Here is a 26,900-nt window from a genome sequence, read left to right on the forward strand (position 1 = left end):
GCACTCTTAACTGGAAATATCTATTGTCTTATAACCTACTATATATTCTATCCCCATGTTTTGGGAATATATAGAAGGTAAAAAGATAAGACAGTGGATAATGTTCACTTACATTTGCATGCAAATAATAAAGAACCATTTTAACCAACCTTCAAACAATACAAAGGTCATTCAGATTCTTAAATGTGTCCTGAAGGATAGGCCAACCTGTCCCAAATTGTAGCTCCAGGGTCCAAGTGGGTAAAGAAGAGTTGTCCCAGGTTTGATTGCTGGCTAGAGCTTAGTGTTTTCATGTTGACCCACCATTGTAAAGATACGCAGCTTGGAAGGGATGTTAGCAGACTCTGGTCTAGAAAGTCAGTTTGTAGCAGTGATAAAATGTGTGCGCTGTTTGGCAAGCCTTGACCATCGGAAGAAGTTTTACTTTCTTGGACAAAGATGAACTGTTAAGGAGGTTTCAAACAGAAGCAACAAGTGCCGTTTCAACATGCTGTGCACACCAGAATAGGCACATTCCTCTCCAACCTGCAGAGAAGCATTCACCATGAAACAGAGTAAGGGAGGTTTCACACTGAAGCGACATCACTTGAGAATTTCACAAATTGAATGTAGATTTGTGTGAAATGCAGCTGTTAATTGGCTCGTACCCAAGCAACATGTGTCGTGTGTTGCTTCGATCTGAAAATTTCCCAATGTAATGATGCACATCATAGAAAAATGCTCACTCTATGCAACACTCAAGCAAAAAGCAGAGTTGTTTAAGGTCCAGGAATCCATAAATTCGGAACAGGACCAGAACCATTTTCCTTGCACTATTTAAATTTGGTCCAAGTTCTGTATTGTTTAATTTCAATATGGAACTTGGACCACATTTAAATTGATCCAGAAAAAAGGTTCCTGGACCGTATTTAAATTGATCAAGAAAAAAAAAAAAAAGGTTCCTGGACCGAACTGAAATACTTTAAACAAACATAGAAAGGTTCTTCACAGTCTAGATCCCATTTACACTTGCTGATTTCCTCTCATGGACGGGAATTGAATTAATTTACAATTCCTGGACCTTTAACAAAGTAAAGGCAAAAAGTAACACTTCACCACAAACTCTTGAATGACAGAAAATATACACTATACCATGGAACCTCAATTATACATTTTCCAGGGGACTGTCTAAAGAACTTATAATTCTGGAAACTTAAAATTCAAAGAAAAAATTCAGGAACATAAAATTGAGGTTCCACTGTATGTGGTCCAAGTTCCATACTGAAATTAAACAATACAGAACTTGGACCAAATTTAAATAGTGCAAGGAAAATGGTTCTGGTCCTGTTCTGAATAAATAACATTTACAAGGGAAACACAAGAAAACATGTAGTATGAATACTCATTCCATTTTAACTGTACAAGCCGTACAAACACTGTATATACTGACACAATATACTGTACATTTGAACATGTTTTATAAATTAAGTCCTTAAAGCATCTTCCCTGATGTGCTTTATAATTGTACTAAAGCACTTCATTATGCATTGAATACTGTGTGATGCACACGAGATCTTGGAGCTTTTCCTATATATGTCACTTGGCTACAAATATGTTGGTATGCACTAGAGACAATGTACTGTTCATGCCTAGAATCTACTCGTCTTTTTCTTAAGCAATCTTCAGGAACTGAAATAGCTCCTGCGAAACAAAACTGCACTTCTTTTGGTTTTCGAATTTCACCATGATAATCAAAAGCACTTTCCAAGGGCTCAGGTTCACAAGGTTTTCTTGTTCCAGTTTCGTTTATACATTTTGTTAACGACATAATTTTGCGAGGCATTTTTGCAACCATTGTCCAGTTTTGATATTCTTGTTCAAAATCACTACAACCATTCTGCACTGTGAATGCAGGACTCTTAACAGTACTTGCAGAACCATGGCTAACGTACGGTTGCAGCACTGGAAACCTTGCACAAACACTATCACCAAAGTACTCGTACAGTAACTGGTATACATGTAATACCTTTCTCGATTTCAATGAGTTTCTCTCTTTCAATACACACTTGTCATCCTGTTCATGCAATCTCTCAGCTGCTGCCTGAAATATATGAAAATAAGAATACTAAGATAACATGATTTTAAAACCCTTTTCTAAACAACATATTTATACAAAATAGCCCCCCTCCTCCCCAAATAAAAAAATGAAAAGAAGTGAAATGTGTTTTCAGTTTCTAATCCTGGTCAAATAAAAGCTTAGGGAACCCTGTAATATTATCTTTATTTATATGCACAAGATCAATCAGTATAATATTTTAATGCTAATAGAGATGACTAATATTTTTCTGATAATTTTAAGAAAAATTAATAAAAAAAATTCTAATCAATAAAACTATCTGGAAAATTGCAGTAATATCTAGATCTTTTAAAATGAATGTCAATCACTTACAAGTATAGCACCTTCCACTTCCAAAATATCAAAAGTTTCCCTTAAAGTTTGAGGTTGTAACAATTCAAGATTGCCAAGATAGTCCTCTATGTAAGGCCACAAACAATAGTCAAGCGTTTCCATTCCTAAAGCTGTCAGTATCACCAAAACACCATAATGAGTTATGGGCGGCAGGTTCCAGTTATTCAAGTTCGTAACTAAACTCTTCAATATATCTGCCTGGGGTTTGCTGTCAGTTGCCCACCACCTATCCATCACCTAAAAATGAAATTGAATTACAATAACTTGTACAAAGCACCTGTATAATTTTTAAATTTGGAATTATAGTATATTATACAGTTAATGTTCCTATTGTTTGTTTTACCTTCTAGAATATTGCAACAAATATAATTCACATGGCGTCATGAGCAGACTTTACACAATTTTCTGGACTGATGTCGTAGTGCATTTACATATTGCATAATTTGGCAAAACACCTCCAATTACTTTGATGTTTTCTTTTGCACGTAAATTTGAGTGTTGGAAAAGGATCCTCTTAAAAGTTACAGTAACACAAATGACCACAAAAACCAAAGGGTTCAACATTGCCAAGACCTTATTAGGGCTGCGGACAGGGATTCCAATTTCCTGAAAACTATCGTGACTGGTGACAAAAAAGTAGTGTTTCCAATGTAAGCCTTTAACAAAGAGCCAGACTGGTGTGGAAGAGCCCCCCCCCCCTTTCTGATCTTTCTCCTGCTTTTCCTGAAACTGAAATTGCAGCTGAAAGGGACCCAGTTTGATGCTGTTGCAGACATTCAAAGAACTTCGACCTAAAGTTCAAATCACCAACCCTGAGACCTTCTGTAAACAAAACCATGTGCATGCAGAAAGCATTGCAAACTCATAGAAGTAAAATAATCCACACGAAAATCCAGCGTTGTTACAGGATTCATTACATAAGGTAAAACAACGGCTAATTTGTAGTATGGGATATGCTGCCGCAAATGACATCTCACTTTAAACCCAATGCTCTTTCTTTTGTACTTATTGCTTCACCTTTATGGTTAACTCTTTGCACCAGTAATCATTTTCCCATAAATTTGGCTTCTTTCTTGCATGCGAATTGAATATATTTTACTTGCATTTTTTTTAGACAAAATGATATAACATGGTATAATGTATATTTCTAAGGTTTGATATGGATAGGAGTGTATTTGAAATTTGTTTGTAGATTTTATTTAAATTGTATCTTATGTAAATATAATATATAATGGGCATAAACAGCCATATGCAATGCTGTAAGCCCAATACATATATTATATTGATGATGATGATCAAAATAAGACAAAGAAACTTCGTAAATTTATTGCGGTTGGAAACTTTGACAAGCATCCTAATATAGATTTTTGTTCTGCCAAATATAGTGCACTTCGTAAAATAACTTGGTGATATGGCAAGGCAAGATAAGTGTGAACATTTTGTAGGAATATGCATTGTAACTTTCAATGAGCTTAGAGATTTGTGTACATAATGATATTTTATAACATTGGTTATTTTCTAAAAATAATCATGTGAACAGCAAGGAAGTAGTGCCACTTTCAACATGGCGAGTTCTATGCGTGCGGGAAGGTCTCAGGGTTGGTGATTTACACTTTAGTATCGCAACACTATTCCCGTCAATGACTTCCAGAAGTCTGACAAGCTGTACGAGTGTTGCATTCAGTGTACTGAAGCACAAGGAATGTATTTTGAATAATATACATACGAGAGTGTCATTGAGTGTGTGGCTCTTGTTTTCTTGCCCTAGTCTGGAAAATTATGGGACACACCTTGTATTTCATTGAAATCAGCTGTTACAATTTTCATTTAAACACCACACATGAATATATTTTCTATTTACCTTTACAAACATCTATGTGTGGAAAAGAAATAAATATTTGCTATTTGTGATGTAGCATGCATATATTTATGCACAATAGTGACAGTGAGAAGTGCAGATAGGTATGTTAGCTGATACTGATAAAAAAAATACCAACTTAATAACTGATAGTTAGGGACAATGATTTTTTGCAAACACGGCAACATTGAAGATGCTAATTATTGCAAAAAAGTCTTTATGTGAAGTGACATGTTCTGAACATGTTTTCCATACATTCGAAATCATGCGAATTTCGCATCCTTCAGGCAAGTTTTCAAGGACAAAGATAAAAGGTCGAGTACGACTCACTTTGTTTAGCATCAACCTCACTTCCTTCTGGTGAGTATGGTACTCCCGGAGGGAAGATGCCTGTAACAACGCTGGATTTCAGATGCCTGAAAATGCAGTTACAGTGCATCACACAGCTTTTGAGTTCAAGAAATATGGACTTTTTCACATTGCAGTTTCATGTGAATGTCGAGATTCTGTAAGAAATATATTTCCAGTGAAAAACACAAGCACAATGTAAGGTAAGGTAAAGTTCCCCATGAAGGTGCATCTAGGGGATGTAGGGGGTAGGGCCACATCTCGATCTCGGCCATTTTGGAGATGATGTGATCAGCACCATGCTCCGGCCATATTTACTCCCCAGGGTTGCCCCCAGGTACCCATTGATTTGAGGCTGGGTGATCCCCAGAGCCACTTTATGAGGGGACAACCCTGGAAAAATTCCGACCTTACATGCTTGGCAGTCAGTAAACAGCTTGTATTAACTTAAATGGCCACTGCTTAAAGTTAAATTTGGTGACTTGGGCCTGGCTGAATATATTATCAGCACCTCATGGAGAGTTATTTTTCTCTCTTTAGAATGTTTCTTGTGCGCAAAACAAATGTACGAGTCTTGTTACTAAAATTAGCCACCCTAACGCACTGAAGGTAAAATTTAAGGTATTATTTGGCAGAAAAGTGTGCTAAAGTGAAAACACGAATTTTGGGAATAACAATCACTTTTTGACAAAATAATACAAAAAAATCAGTCCCTACTAATAATGAATTGAACAGATGTACAATGGTATAGTTAGTTCAAAACATTAATGATTTACTGCATTTAACGAGATGGCTCTGTTAAGTTTTGCCTAAAGAAAATTGGTGATAAAATTATCAGGAATATACAGTAATACAGAAATAGGGTAGTAATTAATTAGCCTCATTCATGTATTTTCCTTATTTTATGCTGCTTTTCTTGTCTTTTGGCTATTTGTGATGGAGGGTAAATGATAATTAGATACAGAGGAACTCACAAAGGAACAAACATATACTGTTCAATACTTTTCAAATTAAATATCTCATCAGGAGATGCATACGTTAACAGTAATGTGTCACCGTACATTGCGTGTTGAAATTGCAATTGAAGGGTAAGGGGAAAAAACAAGAAATGTCCATTTTTTTTTTTCGATTTTGAGGTTTGCAGCTCATTCTGTTGGTTGGAACTTGTACTAAACAACTGTACAAGAACCACTGGAATGAAATGAGAAATGTGCGTGTAAGAGATGATCGAATATTTGAGGTACTGTGAAAGAACATAGGAAAGATTAGTATTAAAATGTTGTTTTTTTCCAAAAACTGGTTTTGTGACATTCCTTGTTCTTTCCTCTTACCCTTCAAGTACATGTAACAGTTTGCAGCAACTTTAATGAACAACTTCTTTTCAATGGTATCATTCAATTGATCATTCATCCAATGTTCTTCAAATTTGAAATATGTGCATACTAATTAACAGGATTAGAAAAATTCACATTACCTTTTTCAATACCTGTGCTCCATATCTTCTTAAGAAATAATCATCAACACAAGGACTATTTATTTCTGAAGAGTTCATAATGCAAACCAAAAGAGATGACAACAAACTGTGTACCTGTGTGAATAAATATTCTTTTATTAACCACAATTACTGTTTCTTTTAAAGTATATATATATTACACATTCACAACAACAATAATACGTAATAATGTTTATATGAGGGTAAGTTCTATTGGGCTGCTAAGAAAAAACAAGAATATATTTACACACCATTGAAAACACCATTTAATATACAGGGTCATCCGTTTGAGATGTCAGAAAAGTAAACCGTTATCTACAAGAGGGTAATGTAGATATCTGTGAGCAGTTTGTTGTAATAGAAGCAGAAAGGATGTAAGTTTCGAGTGAGTGGAGGTTTACAGTCTTCAGCTGTGTGGCGGCAGTAGCATGCATGTAATACTCGAAAATTTCGCATCCCATACGACATACTCTGTGCGCTGTTGTGACGTGACGACCACCTTTGTTACCATGCACATTAATGCCGCCATGTGGCTGAAGTATGTAAATCTGCACTCACTCGAAACTTACATCCTTTCTGCTGATATTACAACAAGCTGCTCACAGATATCTACATTACCCTCTTGTAGATAACGGTTTACTTTTCTGACATCTCAAACGGATGACCCTGTACATATCATACACTACTTTCCTACATAATTAGGGTTACCAGACGTCCGGATTTTCCCGGACATGTCCTACATTTTAGCTTTATGTCCGGCATCCGGGAGGAATTTGAAAAATATCATAAATGTCCTACATTTTGAGCGTCATAATATTAAGTACGAAAATACGTAACAGAAAAAAGTCATGCTAATTACAAGTCTATGGACTGCGCTTCCAAACTCAATAGTGAAATTTATTTTGATTCAGTCATTGCCCAAAAAGAATAAAGTTTGTCCTGCTATTAAACAAACGGGAAAACGGAAGCAATTAATGAACAAAGGCTTGGGACCACTTTCTGATAACGTCACTGCTCAATGCCTGAGCAGAATTTCTTGCCTTAGGGTTTATACTGATGGAACAAGGTGTTGCCCATTCTTATTCAATATAATTTGATTGTAAAGCAGGGGTATAGAAAACAAAGTTATTCAGGGTGTCTGCCAGTCAAAAAAGTCATGGAAGTCAAGAAAAAGTAAAGAAATGAACAAGTAGGTCAAGAAGTCAATAAAAAGGCAACAAATTATTCTTGTGGTCAAGAATTTTTGCTATTGATTGGCTGATTTAGTTTATTTTACTTCACTTTTTTCTGTCCCATTGGCTAATCGCGAAGATGAGGATGAATGATGGTAAGATAAGATGGATGAAGGGACAGTCATAAACATATAGGGACAACCGACACAAGCCCCACATAAGATTATACTGGCTGTGAGTGAAGACGCCAAAGCCTTGCTTGTCTGCCAAACACAGTTCAGGATGCATTAATACGAAATAGCAGATGTAATTCTCTTCTTAAATTCAGCTTCAGTTTTCATCTTAACTGGCCCTTTGTTAGGGATTTTCATTAAATAAATATTTATTTTCTTACTTACTAATTTCCAACTTTACCTAAGTAGGATCTAGAAAAGTCCAGAAAAAGTCAAGATTTCTGGATGTATTATTTTGGTAGGTCCTCCTCCGTAGCCGAGCGGGTTAAGGCGTTCACTCATCTTGAGATCGTTCGCTGTGGGACGGCGTAGGTTCGAATCTGGCTCTGGTCGGAATTTATTCGGCCTACGTATAGGGCCAGTGGCAACCCACCATCGTGAGTGAGCGGTAACCTGGTCGAGAAGACCTACAATGGCTGGGGGTTCGTCGGGCTGACCCCCCGTCACCCCAATACTGGTCTAAGATCTCCACGCTATAACAGGTGATGGAGGAACAGTGTGGGAGGGAGACCAGCAGTCGGTAGGTAAGCCAAGGCTCTCATAGGGCTGTCGCGCAGTGGTTATTATTATTATTTTGGTAGACACCCTGTTATTGAACTAAAAACTACCCAAGATGAAACCATTTTAAATTACAGTAATTGCTGAATATTTGTTTGCCATTACAGGTCATAATTCAAACGTTGATAGAGTACTTTCATTACCATCAGCACAACAGACTCACGAGAGAAATTATTTTTTCATAAAGTCTGTAAAATGTTTGGTAGTGCTCCCTATAATTTCAACAAGTTTGAATGTCCACTCTAAAATCAATATATAGTTTGACAAAACCTGAAATTTTTAAAAAAATTGTCTCGTCTGAGAAGTACCACTTAAATCAAGTAGTAAGAGGTGCATTGATTAGTATGATTGCAAGTTTTAAAATTTTGCATTTAAACATTCGTTGGGAAATATTTTTTTAAAAAACTGAAAAGTGTCATTTTTCAACTACTTCCTAACATGTTCTATAGAAATATGTATTATTTATTGAGAATGTGTTGCATCCTACATTTTGACTTAATGTCCTACATTTCCCTTACAGTGATCTGGTAACCCTATACATAATTGTCACCACTGTTGAGGCACTTGTCATAATGGCCACCAGTTTTTGTATGCCTTCATCGTAGAATAATGCCCGCTTGCATTGCCAACCATGTGGCAATGGCTTCTTCAACCTCAGTGTAGTCATGGAACCACTGGCCAAGGAAGGATTTCACATGCAGGAACATACGAAAATCACTTGGTGCTAAGTCTGAGCTGTAGGGGAGAATGGTAGAATTATTCCCACCCAAATGTAGTGATGAAATCTTGCATTTTGATGGAAGTGTGAGAACAAGCATTGCCATGAATCCACAACATCCTGACTAAGAATGCCACGTTGCTTATTCTAGATTGCACAATAAAATTTCTTAAGCATGTTGCAACATACATGTTGATTGTGTAGCACTGAGACAAGAAGTCAACAAGCAGAACATCTTTTCTGTCCCAGAACAAATCACATGATTAAGTTGAAAGGGTTTGTTTGAATTTTGTCTTTGTTGGTCATGAAGTATCTCCACTCCATGAACTGCTGCTTCGATTCGGGGGTCTTGTACAGTTTGACCATACACTGAAGAAGTTATTGCCTTGCTCACTTTAATGTGTCAGAAAGGCCAATGCACTTGCCTGTCATTTCACTTCTTCCATAAACACAATTTCAGGAAGAACTGATCATTAAATTTGTGAAAAATGCAAGACAAGTGACTTAATTGTGAATGTAAATCTTGTTCATTTCCACACCCTACATTGAAAAGAGTTACACCCATCTCTGTACTATTCAATCACTTCTGGCATGCTCTACATACACCTCAGAAAGTATATAAATTTCAACCAGTTTTACATTCCTCATTCAAGAAACAGGATACATTTCACATGGTGGGCTTTTTTATTTTCTAAAACATAAAGATACAGCATAATGTGTAAATGCTGATAAATATGTCTCCAAATGGCATTTATGCCTTGCCAAAGAATCTGCAACCTCATAATATGACTGAGCAGCAATATTTGCAAACAGAACTTATTTTCTGGATATCTCTTGTATATTTTAAAAATTAATAAATAAATCTAACTGGCAGATAAAACAAAGTAATACATAAGTCTCTAATGTTTGTGCACAACAATTTTACATTGCTGAAACATTTAAAAAATATCAACTCTGTTACAATAAAAATGAACCATACATTAATTCAATACAAATAAAACAGCCAAGAGAAGAAACAAAGACTTATTGCAAAAGTTTAAAATATTTTCTAACAAATTCCATGCATGGACATAATTTATGTTCTTGAAAACTGACAAATGTTACTTACACTCATTGATGGTGTCAAATCAATGTATATGTTCTGTGTTAAAGCATCAGCAGCCTGAAGTAGCTTGTGCAACTGTAATTCACCAGGTTGAAATTTTCTCAGTCCTGTTGCAATAAAGGTCAAAATGTATGGAGCCACTGGGTTTATCTTATTATTTGACACCAAATCATTTATTACAACCTGCAAAGACAAACAAATATGCATGCTTAAAGCAAGGAAAACAAAACTAAACTTGGAGATTAGTGAAGCTTAACAATAATGCGAGTTTAATTTAGTGTGTCTAAATTTCATAGAAACCTACATCGTAGCCCCTGTTGACAAGCAGCGACTCATTTCTCTTTTTCCAAATTGAAATTTGTAAATGTACTATTGTTCAATGGATAATGAAAGCTTCAGCTACATTTTTAAATATCTAATAACCAACAAATCGTAAGCATTTTCTATATTCTTATTTTAATTGATAATTACTATTATTATAATTATTATTACTTTTACATTGGAAAATGTCAACAGCTTTTCTTACTTTGTTTTCAATCCTGAAACAAAAACTCTGTGGTGGAACAGTCCCTTGAGGACCAAGGCCTATTGACAAGCTTTTGACTTGGTTGTCAACGAAACAAGGTCTACCAAATCAAGTATATTATAATTATTTTTTAAATTACTAGTTACCAGAAATAAGTGAAAAAGAAGGAAGTTACAGATCAATGTAACAAAAGCAAATTCTCTCTAGACAAGGAAAAACAGAGAGCTTTCATAACACAAAAACTACCACTTGAAAGTCTATTCTGTTCACTTACTTAAATATAAGATAATCATTAAGAATTAAAATCTATCAGCACTGTTCAAGATGGCGGATAGTACTGTGAGCATGTTTCTTCGCTCTGCAAATTTATTTTCCTGGTGTTGTGCTTCATTTGTGTTTTTCAATACCAAATATGTGTGAATCAGAACTCTGAAGTAACTATGGTCAATAGTGGCTCATTATTGGAGACGTGGAAAATAGGATATAGGAACTTTCTTTTTCCGGCCGCTGGAACTTCTTCTGGCCTGACCGGAGCCATGATGGGACTACAGACGTCCGAGGACCAACGACCGCGAGGTAAGAGATCCACTCTCGGTTACTTTCACCTCTTGTGCCTCGTGCTCTTGTGTGGTGACATCCATGTCAACCCAGGACCCTCCCAAGGAAATGATACTGTTTATTCCGTGTATTACCAGAACGTGCAAAGTATAAAAAACAAACTTTCTGACTGCGACATTCACTTAAGCGAGCTACTGCAATATGACTGCTTAGTTTTCACCGAAACTTGGCTAATAGACACGGTGATGGATAGTGAATTTTCATTTTTAAAGCATTTCAATGTATTTAGAAATGACCGTGCAAGTCGTCGTGGTGGAGGAGTGATGATCTGCGTTAATGTTAAATGGAATTGTAAAATACGAAGAGACCTAATCTAGAACTGTGAAATTATTTGGATAGAACTCAATGTTCAAAAAAACAAAAAAACTGCTAATCGGAACGTATTATCGCCCACATAAGAACTTTCCTATTTCCATCCTCGAAACCTGCAGGGATTCGGTATTAGCAGCAATGACAAGTGGTGATATTATGTTATTTGGTGATTTCAACCTGTCCATCAATTGGGAAAGCCCAAATACGGGAACTATAAACTGCCAAAATTATCAGTGGTTTATTGATACGTTCATTCACGGAATAGGGTTAAACCAGTTCAACTTGCATAAAACACGTGGTGACAGCAACCTTGACTATGTACTGGCAACCCTGCCTAATATGCAGGTAACTACAGGAAAAAATCTTCTAACCTCCGACCATGACTCACTCGACGTCACAATGCACCTGCCTACCACGAAGAAAGACAAGGAATCCGTCAAGCACAACCAACCCCCCCCCCCCCCCACCACCTATGACGAAAAGCTCCATGGAATGTCATCCAGCGGGCGCTCAATGTCTACTCTTGGTTTTTGTTGATGGAAGAGGAAGTGAACGAAGCCATTGAGAACTTTGTTGAAATTCTGCATGCCACGATTAAAGACTTCGTGCCCCTGCGAGACCGAGATCTACGAAATACCCCATCTGGTTCGACAGAGAAGTTCTTTTTGTGTTAAAAAATAAAAAACAGGCTTGGTACCTATGGAAGCAGCACCCTAATGTTTACACTCACGGTACCTATTGTGACATCAGACGTCATTCAAAATACCTACTCAGAAAAAAATATAGTGAACATATAAATAACATAACAACCGAATGTACTACAAACCCTAAGAGATTCTTCACATTACTAAATTCAGGAAAACAAACCCCACGTATACCTAAATAAATTGTTCATAATATCGATATGGCTAGTGGAGAAGAAAGAGCCGAACATTCCAATGTTTTTTTTTCATCAGAACTTCTCACCTCCCTCAGTTTCCAACCCTCTCCCCCACTTAAATGCTGTCTGTCCTCACACACTATCTTCAATCAAAACATTCCCCGAGGAAGTAAAATACCTTCTCGCTTCATTGCCCCTCCACCGGTCCCTAGGTCCAGATGAAATCCCCACAATATTCCTTCGTAAAACTGCCGACTCCTTGGCTCTTCCTCTGTCTGCCTTACTCAACAAATGTTTCTCTAAGGGTATGTTTCCGAAAAACTTCAAACGGGCCAACATTGTGCCCATTCACAAAACTGGAGATAAAAAATGTGTAATATCCTATAGACCAATCTCACTTCTATTGCCACTATCAATTATTTGTGAAAAAATCATCAAAAACAGGTTACTTCAGTTTGAGTCACCATATATCAACACAGCACAACATGGTTTTCTTCCAGGCAGCTCTTGTCTAACAAATCTTTCCGTCTTACTTTCGCATGCTGCCAGAGCTATTGATAATAACTCCCAACTTGACACTATATATTTGGACATTTCGAAAGCCTTTGACAAAATTAATCATAAATTTCTTCTTCATAAATTATCATCCAGATTTAACATCCATGGCATATTTCTTTCTTTACTCCAGGACTACCTCCATGAGCGTAAACAACGTGTTGTTCTTTCAGGTACTTCTTCTAACTTTCTTCCCGTTTTGTCTGGAGTTCCCCAGGGAGTGTCTTAGGGCAGCTCCTATTCCTTCTGTACATGGATGACCTCACTGAAAAACTGTCCTCCCTCCCTATCAATATACTTTTGTTTGCGGATGACTGTAAACTCTTTAAGGAGATCTCATCACATCATGACATGATTCTTCAAAATGCTCTCACAGAACTTGTTAAGTGGTGTCGTCAGTGGAATTTAGAACTAAACCCTCAGAAATGCCCTTTCCTTACTTATTCCCTAAAAATAACAAAGTGCTGTCTACTTATACTATTGAAAACAATCCAATCCAAAACATTTCCACCCAAAAGGACCTAGGTATTATCATGGATGAAAAACTCACTTTTAATTATCATATTATTGCTACCACTAAAAAAGCCATGCGCCTTCTTGGTCTTCTATACAGATTTAGCGAAATTCAAAACCCATCATCTCTTGCTTTATTCTTTAAATCTTTCATCTTGCCCATCCTTGAATACTGTTCCCAATTTGGGCAATGGCCTCAAAAACCAATCTCACCAAAATAGATTCTGTTGTCAGTTTCTTTCTTGCAATTGTTCGCCATAGAATACCTTCCTTTCGACATGTATCCAAATCAGACACCATGGCTGCTCTGAATATTCACACTCCATCCTTTCGTCGGGATCTAGCTGACATGAAATTTTTATACAAGATAATAAATGGCAAATTCAGAACAGGTCTCCTAATCAGTGAATTCACACTTAGGGTACCCCAAAAGCTAACGTGCAACCTGCAACTCTTCCACAACCCAACCACTAGGCTATCCCTTCTACAAACGCTCCTTGTTTTACAGGCTCTCAGAAATCTACAACAAACTTCCCCTGAATGTATATATTTTTCTTCCAGAACGTAATTTTTGTGTATTACTGATGAAGAATATGTAAATCTATCCCATGTTGTTATTGTTTTTATCTTTTGTTATTTTTTATTTCTACTTTATGTTGTTTCAGTGTAAAATGGTCAAATAAGACTGTATCTGAAACTGTGAGTAAATAAATAAATAAATAAGTAAATTAAAGTCACTGCATTTACAAAATGTACAGATACAACTATCATTTGATTTACTAAAATAATAAAATCACCAGGACATACCTGGAAAAAAGTATCCGATGACCCCAAAATATGTCTTGTAACATGTTTAAAATATAATACTAATTGTGGTGGCATTTTGGGATTTTCTAAAGCATCTGGCTGTGTTACATTTTTCTGGTCACCTTCAACTGGTTGGTTACTACTGTCCTGTGGGAAATCTGGAGTAATCCACATGCCTACAAAAGAAAAAAATATATACATCAGTTAATCCTTTTTTTTAAATTGAAAAACAAAAACAAAACAATGACTTTATATTTCATCTATCTCAAAAATGCTACAACTACAAAGAGTTTTAGAGCTTTCCTATGATTATGAATGCATTCCTAACCTATTTTCATTTAATGTACCACTTTGAACCAATTACCAAATTCATTTTCTCACACAAAAGTGGTACAATATTAATGAAAATTCTGCATTTTGCATAACTTCCAAAATATTCACTTAGTAAAAGTGTCGATTACATTTGAATCTATACTTTTCAATATCAATATACATTGTATCCCATTACCTCTAGTTTAAGGTATTAAACTAATTGTAATAACTGATAACCATAAATTACCTACATGAAATGGCGTATGAGATTTTAATGTTCATTAGCAAAGAATACTGAATACTTTGCATTTGAAATCAAGTGCAAACAACAGCTTTATAGATCATAAAGCAGGCAAAATATTGAAATTTCATCAATGTTCACATGTTTTAACTTCAAATTAATACTTATCCTCACAATTAATTTGAAGAATAGCATTAAATAAATATGGACAGAACGAGAATGACTTGTACAAATACTACTGAAAATCAATATTAATACAAATTCATAGAAAGGATTGGGATAAAATAATTGGTATATCTGAAAATACTTTACTTTTAAAATTGCTGATAATTTACCAAAATCAACTTACTATTACTTAGTACAGTGAAATCATAAATCAGGAATATGTAAAATTTGGGAAACCTTTTAAACACACAGCTTTAATGGGACAAAGAAGATAAAATGTACAATGCGGGAAAATGTAATATTCAGGAAATTAAAATTGGGTTTCAAGTGTAATTACCTGTGAGTTAGTACACAATTGTCTAATTTTGTAAGTATTTTTATGACTATAAAGTAGGGATGGATTGATATAAAATTGCAAATGTTTCATGATGAACATAAAATATTTATTGAAGATTAGGCACACACAGGAGATATGTGCCTAATCTTCAATAATTAACATCTCTACGCTGGAAGGAACCAGGCAACTTCGAAGTCTACTGTGTTTCAAAGGTAATAGATCCCGTTGCGGTAGCACTGACAGAGACGATTCCACCCACGTAAAACAGCGATAGCGAAAAATCAGGCAGGGCCAGGCTGGCTCGGTAGCTCAGTGGTTAGAGCAATGGCACGGTATGCCAGAGACCCAGGTTTGAGTCCTGGTTGAGCCAACATTTTTCGCTGAAAATTTCTAGGTGTAATAAAATATTTTACTAATTAGGTTACTACAATAGGTTTTTCTTTAGAAAAAGAAATTACACATTTTGAAATTTACTACTAAACCACATATTAAAAAATAATAAAATGGTAGAATAATGCATTAAATTACAGACTTTACAGATATGATGAACCCTTAAAATTTCCAGTAACTTTACTGATAAAGCAATGTTCCTGTATTGGCTGATCCAGATAGAGTACAAATGTATCTGTCCCATCTCTAATGTAAGGGTTAACTCTTATACATCAAGGGATATATTTAAACACACAGTTCCTTATCCCAAATCAAAATCTAGGGCAGCCAACTGCTTACACAACATTAAATGAGCCATTCAAGTTCTTCATGGAACACTTGTAATTTTATACAGGGCCTTTTCACAGTCGAGTCTTCCACAGAGCGGCGGCTATTATACCGGGCAGCGAGAGCGCATCTGCCGGCAAACTGGATGGAACAGGTAGCTATGTAATGAAATAAGCTCGTACAATTACACGGACAGTTAAAATGAATGGGCACGTATCTTGTTACAAGAGGTGTTGCAAATGGTGTCTTCCTGCTTCAACACATTTCCGGCATTTTTTAAGAAAATTTTCACTGACACATTTCAGTTCCTCTTCAAAAATTGCTTCAATTACTCTCCTGATGTTTACTTTCAATTCTTCTAATGTATGGCTTCAGGTTTAACAACTTGGAGGCTTGCCACGCAGACGACATGGAGATGCTGTTTCTTGTGCAAAGCTACGGGGGGATTTTTGAGGCGTATGTTCCAATTGTGCTCCAACGTTGTCTACTTTCTCATCAGTAAGCACATGCCGTTTCACCCTTCGCTTCTTATCAAGAACAGACCCTGTTTCCCTAAATTTGCTTATAAGTTCTCGAACATTGTCTCTGTGTGGAACAGGAACATCTGGGAAATCTGCTACCAAACGCCATCTGACTTCCCTACAAGAATTTGTAATGATGTAAGAGTCGTACATACAAATTCGTGGTTTTAAATTGTATGCATAGCGTGGCATTATTAGACTGCAGAAAAGCATCAGTAATACGTAAAATAAAACAAAATCTAAAATACTTGTTAACATCTTAACACTTCACAAACACGTGTAAACTGGATGCCAGCTATCTGGATACTGAAGCACTGACGCAACCAGTGCCAAGGTCAGAGTAAAGCTGTGGGTCTAAATGCCGGCAGACGCCCTCCCACCACCCGGCATGTTAGCTGCCACTTCACGTTAAGACTCGACAGTGAAAGGCACCGTATAGGGCCAGTGGGTTTTTGATTGATTGACTTGGTTATTTTATTTTGCTTTTCTGCCACTTTTGGTTATTAGCTAAGATGAGGATGAGTGAAGATATGATGAAGTTGATGAAGTGACACTCTCCAAGAACACCAATGCCCAGACTGAGATTCAAACTCAGGACTCTGGCATCGTAGCACACCGTGCTAACACATGACCAGTGGAATATTGGTAGCCTTTGTGTGTTACTTATCAGTATTGGAAAAAAAGTATCACCCATTATTTAAGAAAATTGCAAGTTTTTCATAGACAGAGGGTAAATGAAGGACTTACCTTTCACAAAATATTCACATTCTTCATACACCATCCTATCCGTTAAAGCTGCAGCTGGCAAATCAACCGTGGGATCGTCAATAACAAATACATTAGCTTCTTTCATGTATGCATATCTAATGTCCTCATTTCCTGAGTGCCCATAGGAGATTGGCACATCTGCCCATACAAATGCATGGTTTACATCACTGGTTTTCAAATTTTTTCGTTTACTATGTCGCATGAAAATGCAACTTTTCTAGAAAGAAAAATTACGAATTAAAGATCACACATAAAATCAACTTCGGTGGAATATAAAATCACATTTAAACTGGACCTTTATTAGCCATGATACAAATATAAATTATTTACACCTAATTAGTAAACACTGGTCTATCATTAATTATAAACTGCTAGCCATGAAAATTGCAACAAAATGAAAGACAATAACTTTATTATACAGATCACTGATGGTACAAGGGTGAAATGATTACATTTACAGCTTGGTAATCATTGAATTGCCCTCCCACAATCTATGCTGAGTCAAGTGTTATAAGTCCACTTTATGCACAGTATGGCTAATCGGGACTGGATCTACAGTTTAAAGTGGGATCCGAACCACTATGTGCCTCCACCAGGAATCGAACCTGGGACCCCTTGATTACAAGGCGACGACGTGACCACTGCGTCATCGGGAAGGCAAAAATTTCAAATTGGTATGACCGAGCGATAAAGTGGTAAAGACCTGGCCAAGGTGTCTGAGGTTCATAGGTTCAAATCTCTTGTAGAACAGACTCTTTTATTTAGTAGAATTATTACTTTTGGACATTTATAACAGAGAGAACATGAAAACTCTTCTTCTGATAAATCTAATCACTCGTCGACACCACTTAGGATGTGTTTTTCCTTGGAGAATCCCCAATACTAAATTACTTCCTTCAAGAGGCAATAGGATGGACAGAGAAATTTTGGTGAAAATCTTAACCCTTTGTGACCCAACGGTGAGGTAAAATATGAGTTGATTGTTTTTAAAAAAAGAAGAAGCCATGACAACCCATATATCTCTTTTAAAAATTACTGGGCTGCAAATCAAACGAGGATGACATAATACTGCTGAGAGAATGTTCGCATTGACTGTGTGAATACTGAATTGTGGTCTCAGGCAGAGATCATTAAGCTTGCCAATCGTAGAACTGCGCATGCTCAGCTCGGACATGGGCTATCCTGTCTGTAAACGAATTCTAAATTCCGTCGTTTTCAATATCTAGAGTTAACAAGAAAACATAATGTTTCATAGTTTTGAAAAACACTAGTGAAATATTCTGTTTGAGATTCTTTCTATGAATAGCTCATTAAATAGTGCAATATGGTTTCAACACATGGCTAGGAGCATAAAAGAAATAGATCAAGAAGGACGGTGTGGTCCAGTCACTATGACACCTGTTCACAACATGAAGGGTCCCTGGTTCGATTCTCCCCCTACAACACTTTTTTTAAAAAAATGATAGAATGCCAATTAATGTAAGTCTCTGAAATATTTATTGCGTATTACTTGACAAATGCTTTTACTCTTTAATACAAATTGCAAATAGTTTTGAAACTGCTCAATACAAAAATACTTTAATAAAACTGAAACCATAAAATGAGACATTAATAAAATAAATGTAATAATAAAAACAATAAACAATGTATTATTTAAAACCAGTGTTTGCATAGAATTGATGGAACTATATTATTTCCGTGCATCATTGGTTTACTGGTGTAGCTATGCTATTATATTTTACCTCTAAGTCCATACATACATGCAAACATTAATGTTGGAATTAAACTGGCATTTCATAAAGTAATCTCTCTTTCAGTTTGCTATTTATATTCCTTCAGTTTCTATTAAAATAATAAATGATTTATGTTGCTTTATACATTTAAAAATTGTGTAGTTTTAGACATTGTATGGATGCAGTGAGCAAAGAAGATATTGACTTTGTATCCAGGTGCAGCCGCTCATAAGGACGATATGGATGCCATACTGCCGTGTGTAACCACAAGTGAACAAACATTACATTAACATTTATATATTATCTTTTACATTGTCTGAATTGCAAATATTCCATTGCTTATAGATCGTTAGTTAGTCGGTTCTGTATTCATTCTTCCGCGACAATTGCGAAGTTTTGCACACCACCGTGCGGGGGAATATGAAACTTCCAGAGAAATCTGGCAGGGTGCCGTCCTCCCACTTTACGAGATGTAGCACATTCTCAGGCATGACCGCAAGGGAAAGAGGCGAGGGAACTGGGGGGAATAACACGTGCGGGACCTGCACATGGGAGGATGGAGGGTTTTGTTGTCCGAAACCCACCCCCTAGGTGAAACTGGCCCTCTCTCCAGAGATCGGCATACAATGAAGAGTTGCCAGAAGCAAAAAAGTTAACAGAAGATAAAAAATTACCAAACGGAAAAAATAATTCTGCATTCCATCTTATTTACTTATGACATAAGAGTAGAGCAATAAATTACGCAATTTTCAATGAGGAAATATAATATCGGTAACTGAAAATGTACAGATTCTTGCTTGATTTTTGTTAATTACCGTCGCTTTCTGCTACTTTTCCGTAATCACGACGATGAGGATGTGTGATGATATAATGAAATTGATGGAGGTGCACTCACAAAGAAGACACATACCCATGCCAGGATTCAAACCCAGGAGCCCTGGCTTTGTAATGCAGTATGCTAGCCACGGAAGTTGGCTATAGATTCTTGTTACTCGCAAGATTATCACATATATGCGTTGTATTTTTTCTGAGTTTAGTGGAAAGTACATTTGGATTACAATGATGTGGAGTAAGTACATCATGTAGATTTAATTACATTTTTTGATTAGCACGTTTGAAAAAATCCTGAAATTGTGACAAAGTTGTCCAATTCCTTTTCAAGTCGGCTATTAAATAAATTAGAAACTCGTCATCTAAACTCACCAAGAGCCACTACAGGAACCTGTGAACTACAAATTTCTGAAAATTTGGCAAAATTGTCTGGCAACCCCAAAGCAATAAAACAACCAGATGGGAAGATAGTATTGACACTTGTTCCTTCGTTTTCCATGGAAAAGTGAAGCTTTTTCGGTAGTTGTGGCATTTGTCGCAATAAACAGTGTGGAGAAATTGTTGGTCCAAATTTGAATCTAGAACATGTGTTCAAGAAGGGAGTTCGTGAGTTCACTCGCAAACGGGAAACTTTTTCTGTGTAACTTGTTTACTAGAAATTTTCACGATCAATGCACATAAATATTCGTCATTGTGCTTATCAAGTTGTGTAAAAATTAATATCCCTTCTTCTGAATTTTCCCCTCTGTTAAGTTAAAAAATGCTACGACTAATCTGTTAGAATTCTATTTCTTCTTTGCATTACTGTTAAATACCTAATTATTACTTTATTATAATATGTGCATACGTGCAACATATTATATTCGGTAAACACAAACATATCAATTTCTTATCACGTTGGCTGTTATACGAAATTCATGATTTAAACTCTCATTACTAGTAGAGCAAATTTGTGAGCTATCGCCCCTCCACTTTGGTTCACCACGAGCCGCCACTGTTTGTATCACTGCACTCATCAGTCCCTAACTAAATACAAACGTTCTTTAAAAACTGAAAGAACTTCATCACCTCCCACCTCCTGCCCCTCTTTACACAACCATATACATTTCTTTCAAAAGTACTCGCCTCTCCACCGCACGGAGGTTTCGTTTGTGGAACTTTCTACACTTCCCATTAATACCTAAACTTACATTTTTATTTGAATGAAAGATAAAGTTGTATAATATTTCTTCTACATTAAGCTTAAGTTGGAAAAAAAAAAATGCTCTGTGAATGTGACATTGTGGTCAAGTCGGTATGATAATTTCCCAACATCCCAATGGTACTGGATTCGCTTATCAAAGGCAGAACTTTTTTTTACAGTGCAATGCCAAGTAGAGTATACCTAGGATGGAATTAACTACATATTTCAGCACAACTGTTATTTTTAATAAATATATAATGGTTTTGTCTAGTAGGATAGTGGGAGGGAGACTGGCAGTCGGGAGCTAGACCAAGGCCCTTCCAGGGCTGTAGAGCCACAGGTTATTGTTATTATTATGTAATGGTTTTGAGAGAAACTACTTGATATTACAAAATGTAGAAAGGCATGTGAACGCGACATACAGTTCTTGCTTTGCATGTCACGCAATATCAAGAAACAGTGGAATGTTAATGTGGAAATTCTTAGCAACCACGTCAAAAATTCAAGCTGTTATATTGGTTGAATTATGAATAGAATTTACACTGTATAGATTTCAATTTTTAAAATATGTAGTAGCAAAAACATATTAGATTATATAAGTCGACCGAAGTAGTCTAGATCTTAACAGTATAAATGTGTTGTAAAATCTGTAGCTACATATAAGAATAGCAAAAATAATGTTCTGAAGACTACCTTTAGCACATCATATGTTGGCCAATCAATATTGTCTCGACTGACATTTGTAGTATCCACATGCTGTGTAAACATCTGACTCATCCGTATTCTAGGATTCCAGAACAATATATTTTTAGATACAGATTAAATTAAACATATTTGCAGGTGAGAATGCAAACTCGTGTCAACAAACTTGAAATCATGATAAGTTTAAAATATAGAGGCATGTAATGTACAGTCACAGTGAAAGTTGGTATAAGCTGACAGCTCTATGATTGGTCCGCAAGTGTAAAAATACTTTGTTAAGGAAAAATAATAATCCTTTGCGCAACAGCCGTGAAGGGCCTTGGCTTTCCTACCGACTGCCGGTCTCCTTCCCACGCTTTCCTTCGTCACCTCTAAGCGTGGAGATCTGCAACCAGTATCGGAATAGTCGGGGGGTCAGCCCGACATATCCCCAGCTGTTATAGTAGGTTTCCAGGACCGGATTACGCTTACTCATTCGAAGCTCACCAATTTCCTCATGATGGTTGGTTGCCACCGGCCCTATACGTAGGCCGAATAAATTCCGACCAGAGCCGGATTCGAACCTACACCATCACGCAGCGAACGATCACAAGACGAGTGAACGTCTTAACCTGCTCGGCTATGGAGGAGCACTGTTAAGGAAAAATCTAAGGTGAAATCATGGATTAAAAATGCATGTGGTCATGCACTTCCCACAACCCATGTATTTGAGAATCTGTGGTTACACATAAAAAGAAAAAGTTCCACTATCTGTCGATTCGAACACACACCTGTTTAAGCCTCATTTGGGGGGGAAAAAAAACTAACCGGACTCGAACACACATTCTTCAGAACATGAAGCCGTAACACTAACCACTCCCTTACAGCTTCTACTGGAAAGTGATTATTTACTTATCATGTAAGTTTTCGAATTGTTTCACCACTGGCAAAACATATTTCTTCTTGCTCATTTTCTTTCAGATGTAGCTGTTTTTCCAGACCGCTACAAGTTTTTACCTTTTGCCACCTATGGAGATCTATATGGAATACATTGTTGGGACACAACTCCCAGGAAAGAGAATATCTTGGTTTCAAAAAACTTGAGGTGGAAATGGTGTGTTCAGTCAGATATTTGACTAATATTTTTCATATTTGAAGTTTTGCTTGCAAAGCCACCATCAACCGAGCATTTACTATCTGGACATATAGTACAATGATATTGAGTATAAGTATGTAAATATAAGGTTATGCTACATGTAAATAGTAAAACAATATGTATACAACTCACATTAAAAAAAATGTTACACTGCTTCAGCAAACATTGCTAATAATGGAAACAGTAACACATAGGGCATCTGATTGTCATGCAGGAAACTCAGATTAGATCTCTAGCTAAGCATGTCTCCAATAATGTCCCTTCACAAAGCAACTCTGGGTCACACCCAAGCTCTAATCAATGGGCACCTATACCCTGTCTCAGCTACCTCTGGAGCAAGACCGTATGGTTCAGATTGTTTTATGACTTTTTTTAAAAAGGTAAAAGTTTACTATCCATCTGACACCTATAACTTCTGAGTTTTCGTCATTTTTTTGACATTCGTACTTACCTATCTGCTTCGCGGAACATTCCGTGAATGGTTTTTGGGGCTATCCATCCCGGAATCGGTGCGAAATTTAAACAAAAAATTATTTTTGTTTGAAACTTTCGAGTCCAAATATCCCACAGATTCTGGGCTCCGCCCCTGGGGTAATTGACCTACCACCCCCAACTGCTAACGCGGCCCCGCCTCCGCTCCAGCTCCCTGGCTTTTTCTATAGACTCCCTGTTAAAGGTATGTTAGAAATTGGCCGGAGTCACGTGCCCCCAAATGAGCCCCAAACTTTTAAATTTGAAGAAATCAGTTTCCAGGATACGGAAAACTTACCTGAATTTCACACAAAACACCTTCCCGATGTTAGACAATACTACAGGAACTTATTATGGTAGGTAGTTTCTTCTGTAGAAATGAAGAAATCTGTCCGACGGTTAGTAAACAAGTACCTTTAAAAATTATCCTAGCAGAGAGACTAATTATCGTAGAATTTTGGAAATCATTGTCACACAAAACTTGAACCTTCCTTAAAGTAATGAGCACTGTTTGGATTAAAAAAAAAAGTTATATATGTTGGAAAAAAACAAAAAACTTAACGGTACTATTATCATATGAGGGAAACACCTACGAATCATATATTTCGGACTTCTTTACATTGCTAACGTGTTATTTTCGAATGCGGAACATTTCTTAAGGTGAAATAATGCATTTCTAACTAAGATAATGTCTATTTCTTCTATTTACGAGTACTTACTGTTACTTGTTGTTTCGAATCTGTAACACATTATGGCCGTGATAGCGTACTAGTTTAAGGGAGCGTTCTGAGAGTGTTTTGTCGATTTATGCAGTGTTGCAACCTCATTCACCGGAAAATATCTACTTTCGTGCCCGGATTTGAAATTATGCTAATACGTCGCAAACCATTGACGTTAGCCTCACAAACTATTGACGTTAGCCCCAAAAATGGTACTACTTTACTATACCTGAGACACCTGGGAATCATTTCTCTTGCACTTTTTTACATTGCTAACGTACTATTCTGCATTCCGGAACACTTATTTAGGTGAAATAATTGAATTTGTTAGGAAAGTAATGTATATTTCTTACCTTTACGAGTACTTACTGTTCTTGTTTCTTTCCACACACAACATGGTGATAGCTTACCGTTGATCGTTCCTTGAGCCAGAAAAACCATTTACGTTAGCCCCACAAACCATCACGGGGACAAGGTATGCCTACTAGGTTAGGTTAGGCCTGTTAGGTTTGGTTCCATTAGCACTCCTTTCGTTTAATTTAGCATATACGGACAATACGAGAGCGTATTGTGCTCTCATGCAGGAAGCAAATGGCGGCAGCAGCAATAGCGCATCGGAAATAGATTTTCGTACAAAACCACATGCATTCGCATTAAAATGAATCAAAATTACATTCCCGAACATCAACAACGCTACAGAAAATGATTTGCGTAAGTACTTTCTCCTGTAAATTTGAAGAAATCTGTCTCAGGTATAGTAAAGTGTTACCCCAAAAATCATTCACGTTAGCCCCAAAAACCATTTTCCGTAAGGTTAGGTTAGGCAAGCATAGTTAAAAAAAAAAATTAAAATTACTCGACACGTCATGTTCTAGTGAAAACACGGCGAGGCTGAAACACTGGCTACAGGGTTGCATCATTTTAACACACGGAACATTGCACTCTCCTGCAGAAAGCAAATGGCGGTAGCAGAAACAGCATGTCGGACAGAGATTTTTGCAGAAAACAACACGCATTCACATTAAAATGGATCAAATCTACATTCAGGAACTTCCACAACGCTAAAGAAAATGATTTCCGTAAGTACTTTCTCCTGTAAATTTGAAGGTATCCGTTTCCCTCATACGATAATGTTACCAACTTAACAATTACCTCACACAAGCATGGACAAAGTATGTTTCGTTGACAACTGACAGTAAATATCGTAGATTAGTGGGAATGAATGTAGAAGTAAATTGGAACCTTATTTTAATGCTAAGAGAACCAAACCTGACCTGCCCAACCTAACCACGAAAGCATATATTGAAATAATCGCTAATACTGCGCAGTGTTAACAGACGTAAATCGAAATCAAACAATGCAAAAATTGCATTCGTAGCATTATGAAATCGCAATAAAACAAATGGAACTTGGACCCATTATTCTTTCATTAAGAAAGAGAAAGGCTCGCAGAAATAGTGGAAATGATTATGAACGTAAATTTGAAGCTTCCTGAAAGTAATTGGCACTGTTTGGAACACTGAATTCTGTCGATTCAATGAAAATAAGTTGAAATTCTCGCGAGTCACTGGTCGCGCATTTTGCTACAACACACCTTATGACAATCAACCAGTACACGAAAGACAGACAAGGTATATATTATGCTCAATACATGCAAAGTTAAGTACAAGGTAAATAGGCAGGAATATATGGCATACATGCAAAGTTAAGTACAAGGCAAATAGGATAATATAATAATCACAAAGGAATATGCTTGGAAAAACTGAGAACATTAAAGCATTAAAAAATTCGACTTACGTGCAGAATTTCTCGCAACTTGTACGATGCATCCTCCGCTATTATCTTTGTAGCATCGTCCGATATTCTTGATATTCCCGATGCGTCGGCTGTCAAAGTTATAGTTTCCTTTGATAGATTAACATAACATCTGTTTCCACTGGATGTTTTGTCCTTATCGTCTTTCTTTTTACGGGAAACTGTTTTGTCATTCTTTTCACTTTTTGCTGCATCGATTCTTTCCTTTTTGATGGAATCTGTTATGTGTTCATTTATGTCATTCATAACTCTCATGGAAGAGACCGCGAACAGATTTCAAATTACGAAATTATACTCACAGTTTTAACAGAACAATAACTATTTCCTACAGAATGAAGCTTTCTTGAGACTGGAGTATAGTTGTTAAGCACACGTACTTCGGATATGGTCAACATTTTAATTTCTTTCTCTCCATTTCTTAGTACACCTTCACGACCGCCCCGATACAATCGTTAAAACAAAAACATGGCAGCGCGCGAAATTCTAATATATCGCATTCAGTGACGTGCACTGAGGAGTAGCTAGTCTAGCAGAGATAGATCAATCAATCTCATGTGTCTAACTATTTTCAAATCACAATATTTATTGTCTTGAAGTCTCAGTTCATATACAACATTTCTTTACACGCGCTTCTCGTCCCTCGATCTGATCAGCTGGCAAGGCTGGATACCCTAGCTGGATACTCCGCCTTGTATACAACCGCCCGTAAGGAAAAGGAAGATTTCTGCCTGTACCTCCCTGTACAGTCGTGGAAAGAAATACTTCCCCCATAAGCCTACTGAAATTAAGGTTATATGGGGGAAGTACTTTTTTCCATGACTGTACATACCAATGGTTGAAAACCCGTGGTTTCAGGTCCTCCAGTCTATCTCCTATAGGGGCTATCCACCGGAAGGAAGTGCCTTCGCGCAGACGCCATACTTGTAGCACAACAACTTCCGGTTCGTAGGCTCATAACATGCTGCTAAAGGAGCTGAGATTGTGTCATGTATGAAAGGAACGAATGAGTGTGTACAAGGAGGATGTAAACTACGATCAGGGCTAAATAATCTTTCATGGATCTCTCTTCATCCATTTACTCGAGATCTAGGCGCCAAATTATTGCA

At 36.8% G+C, this 26,900-nt stretch overlaps 1 protein-coding gene and 1 non-coding gene across 2 annotated transcripts; one reads left to right on the plus strand and one right to left on the minus strand.

Annotated features, from left to right (window-relative positions):
• Positions 1-1,364: 1,364 nt before the first annotated feature.
• LOC145978515 (TAF6-like RNA polymerase II p300/CBP-associated factor-associated factor 65 kDa subunit 6L) lies at positions 1,365-26,265 on the minus strand. Its single transcript, XM_083111153.1, has 7 exons — positions 25,777-26,265; positions 17,185-17,422; positions 14,145-14,320; positions 9,937-10,116; positions 6,130-6,243; positions 2,429-2,686; positions 1,365-2,080 (listed from the first exon to the last, which is right to left on the minus strand). The coding sequence occupies exons 1-7, from the start codon at positions 26,047-26,049 to the stop codon at positions 1,520-1,522; spliced, it is 1,800 nt and encodes a 599-aa protein (XP_082967279.1). The 5' UTR covers positions 26,050-26,265; the 3' UTR covers positions 1,365-1,519.
• TRNAT-GGU (transfer RNA threonine (anticodon GGU)) lies at positions 15,498-15,569 on the plus strand. Its single transcript has one exon. It is a non-coding gene; the product is annotated as a tRNA-Thr (tRNA).
• Positions 26,266-26,900: the final 635 nt, after the last annotated feature.

This window comes from Lepisma saccharinum, chromosome 25 (assembly GCF_977018435.1).
Source record: "Lepisma saccharinum chromosome 25, izLepSacc3.1, whole genome shotgun sequence".
NCBI classification, from domain to species: Eukaryota; Metazoa; Arthropoda; class Insecta; order Zygentoma; family Lepismatidae; genus Lepisma; species Lepisma saccharinum.